Source organism: Aethalodelphis obliquidens, unplaced genomic scaffold (assembly GCF_003676395.1).
Source record: "Aethalodelphis obliquidens isolate GAN/ISIS:26980383/991018 unplaced genomic scaffold, ASM367639v1 scaffold43, whole genome shotgun sequence".
In the NCBI taxonomy this organism is placed as follows: domain Eukaryota; kingdom Metazoa; phylum Chordata; class Mammalia; order Artiodactyla; family Delphinidae; genus Aethalodelphis; species Aethalodelphis obliquidens.
In genome coordinates, this window is record NW_020837987.1 from 8,465,235 (window position 1) to 8,468,639 (window position 3,405).

The 3,405-nt window shown below is 61.6% G+C and overlaps 1 protein-coding gene across 1 annotated transcript; it reads left to right on the forward strand.

Annotated features, from left to right (window-relative positions):
• Positions 1 to 337: 337 nt before the first annotated feature.
• On the forward strand, positions 338 to 2,921 carry ZFP36 (ZFP36 zinc finger CCCH-type). Its single transcript, XM_027079522.1, has 2 exons — positions 338 to 464; positions 1,277 to 2,921. The coding sequence occupies exons 1-2, from the start codon at positions 441 to 443 to the stop codon at positions 2,228 to 2,230; spliced, it is 978 nt and encodes a 325-aa protein (XP_026935323.1). The 5' UTR covers positions 338 to 440; the 3' UTR covers positions 2,231 to 2,921.
• The last annotated feature ends 484 nt before the right edge of the window (positions 2,922 to 3,405 follow it).

Here is a 3,405-nt window from a genome sequence, read left to right on the forward strand (position 1 = left end):
CGTGCGTCTCTCCCCGCCCCTGTCGGTCAGTCTCTCGATTGCACGCCCTCTCAGCCTCTGCCCTTGTCAATTCCCCCAGGAGCCCTGCCCCCACCTCCGTGCCAGTTCCCTTCTCCGCACCTCAGTCTCCAGCCTTTGAAAACTGGGCCGACACCCCCCACCCCACGCACTCCCCGCGGTGTTGCGACCGCCCGCAGGCCCCCCTCAGGCGAGTCCCGGCCGGGAGCCGGGCGGATGGGGTCCGGTCCAGGGCTGGGCGGGCTGCGCCGGGGGCGCGCGTCCGGGAAGCGCCCCTCCTGGCCCCGCCCGCCCGGGCCAACTCCTCAAGGCCCCGCCCCCCTCTGGCTGGATAAAAGCGGCGGCTCTTCCACCCCACCGCAGCCTGACTTCAGCGCTCCCACTTTCGGTCTGTACCTCAGCCTTCGGCCATCTGCGCCGCCATGGATCTCACCGCCATCTACGAGGTGAGCCCCCGCTGATCGGCACCCCGAGGTCCGCAATGCCTGACTCCCTTCTCAAACCAGGGCTCTCTAGCGCCACAAACTCCCGCCTGGGACCCCTGGCTCCTTTCTCAAACTGGAACTCCTTAGTGCTTCACACTTCGGCCCGGGGTCCCTGCCTCCCGTCTCAGACCAGTGTGATGCTCTGGAGGTGAAAATGGAGCCCGTGACTTTCTGGTCTCGGTCCAAACACGGGTGGGGTGGCCCTCGGAGATGGAAAGCTGGAGAACTTTTCTCAGACGGGGGCTGTCTGCAGGCGGAAATGACCCCACACCTGGCTTACCCCTGGTAGTTGCTGAGGGTGCGGTTTTGCGCGGAGGCGTTTCTTGGGCTGGAGTCTCAGGGTGAGGGGGAGCCGACTTCTGTCTCTTCACTCCCTGACCCAGAAGACTCTGGCAACTCTAAAACCGAAGAGATCCGGACTCCTGGGTTAACTTTGCCCGCTCCTCCACTTGTGAAACTGGAGAACCTCAGATCCCTAGAGGCCCAGAGGCTGAAAATTGGAGGACAGCGGTGTGTCCTGACTCTAGAGCCCCTCTGATCCAGCCGGGGGAGCCGGGATTCCTGGGTCCCTCGGGATAAGTTTCAATCGCAAATAAACTCAGAACCTCCAAATCGGGATCCTTGCGATCCGGAACCCATGTTTGTTTTCTGCGGACGGGTGGGGCTCAGTCTGGGAGCCCACAAACCGGACTGGCAAGCTCTTAGGTGCCCTGCAGCTGGGGCGGGGCGTCACCCTGCATTTTCGGTGTCTTGACCGATCCCTGTTCCCACAGACCCTCCAGTTGCTGAGCCCTGACCTGCCTTCCGACCACGGAGAGACTGAGTCCAGCTCGGCCTGGGCCTCCTCGGGACTCTGGAGCCTCGGCTCACCCGACTCCAGCTCGTCTGGGGTGGCTGCCCGCCTGCCTGGCCGCTCCACCAGCCTGGTGGAGGGTCGCAGCTGCGGCTGGGTGCCCCCTCCCCCAGGCTTCGCGCCCCTGGCTCCCCGTCCAGGCCCTGAGCTGTCGCCCTCACCCACCTCGCCTACTGCGACCCCCACCACCTCCTCCCGCTACAAGACCGAGCTATGTCGGACCTTCTCAGAAAGCGGGCGCTGCCGCTATGGGGCCAAATGCCAGTTTGCCCACGGCCTGGGTGAGCTGCGCCAGGCCAGTCGCCACCCCAAGTACAAGACGGAACTGTGCCACAAGTTCTACCTCCAGGGCCGCTGCCCCTACGGCTCGCGCTGCCACTTCATCCACAACCCCAGCGAGGACCTGGGTGCCTCCGGCCACCCCCACGTGCTGCGCCAGAGCATCAGCTTCTCAGGCCTGCCCTCAGGCCGCCGAACCTCGCCACCACCAGCAGGCCTAGCAGGCCTTTCCCTGTCCTCGTGTTCCTTCTCACCCTCCAGCTCCCCCCCACCACCACCCGGGGACCTTCCACTTTCACCCTCTGCCTTCTCTGCTGCCCCAGGGACCCCGGTGGCCCGAAGGGACCCCACCCCAGCCTGTTGTCCTTCCTGCCGAAGGGCCACCCCCAGCAGCGTCTGGGGGCCCTTGGGTGGCTTGGCTCGGAGCCCCTCTGCGCACTCCCTGGGATCTGATCCTGACGAATATGCCAGCAGTGGCAGCAGCCTGGGGGGATCTGACTCGCCTGTCTTCGAGGCCGGGGTTTTTGGGCCACCCCAACCATCTGCAGCCCCCAGGAGACTCCCCATCTTCAATCGTATCTCCGTTTCGGAGTGACAAGTGACTGCCTAGTGCAGATTAGCTGGATCTTAAGGGGGGCCAGTTCTCTTATGCTGTGGGTTCCACAAGGGGTCCCAAGGCTGCGGGGGAACTGAGGGACTCTTAATCAAGTAGCTTCACCCCACCTTCCAAAGTGCATTAACTCACTCCCCTGACCCAACGCTGGGGCAGGTCCCCGGTGTACAAGCTGTTCGTGCTGTTGGGGGAAGGAGTGTTTTCTGGGGTCTTAAAAAAATGTAGCAAATTGGAGGTAGTGAGGCCTCTTTCACCTCTCCCCCGCCCAATGCTGTGAATAATAAGCCCCCGCTGCCCCTTCCAATTTTTTCTAGATCCTGAGGTTCCGATGTCTGATGGTGACTGGATCCTCCCCTGAAGGGGAATCCTGGTGCTCAAATTTCCCTCCAAAAACAAGCAGCCAAAGCCGTTGCCAACCCCCTGCTCTCCCACCCACCCACCCACGCCTTTGGGCCTTTTATTTATGACGACTTTATTTATTCTAATAGATTTTATAGTATTTATATATATTGGGTCGTCTGCTTCCCTTGTATTTTTCTTCCTCTTTTTTGTAATATTGGAAACGATGGACTAATTATTGTTATAAGTATACTATAATATATGAAGTAATATATATTGTTAAAATTTTATTTTTTTTGGAATTTTTAAATAAAAGAAATCTGTGTGTAAACTGGAATCCTGGCTCTTCTGCGGTCTAGAGGTAGTGAGATGGGAGGGGAGGACGGTGTGGCTTTTTTTAGAAGCGGGATGGAATCAGCCGATAGCTCCTCCAAACCTCCCCGGAGCCGAGCCGCCAGCGGCGCTTACCTGGCAGGAAGTGACGTCACCTGGCCCGGCCATTCACCTGAGAGGGCGGGGCCAGGTGAGATCACCGGGTAGGAACCTGGAGAGCCAGTTCCCGGGGCGTGGGAGGCGCTCCCGTCCCGCCGGGATCCTTGACCCAGCTCTCGGCCGGGCGCGGGCGGGGACGGGATGTTTCCGTCCCCATGGGGCCGAGGGAGGAGGGCGGGGCGGAGTGGGGAGGACGGAATGTGCCGGGGCACGAGCCCAGGGCAAGCGAAGGAGGCCGGCGCGGCGGGTGGGGGAGGGGTCGTCCCGGAAGCCGGGGCGTCCTGGGGTCCCACCGCCCGGCCTTCCAGGATCGGAGAGTGTGGGGC

Coding starts and splice junctions, on each gene's coding strand:
- ZFP36 (XM_027079522.1), top strand. CDS start 441: ATGGATCTCACCGCCATCTACGAG. Junction 465..1,276: donor ATCTCACCGCCATCTACGAG/GTGAGCCCCCGC, acceptor CTGTTCCCACAG/ACCCTCCAGTTGCTGAGCCC.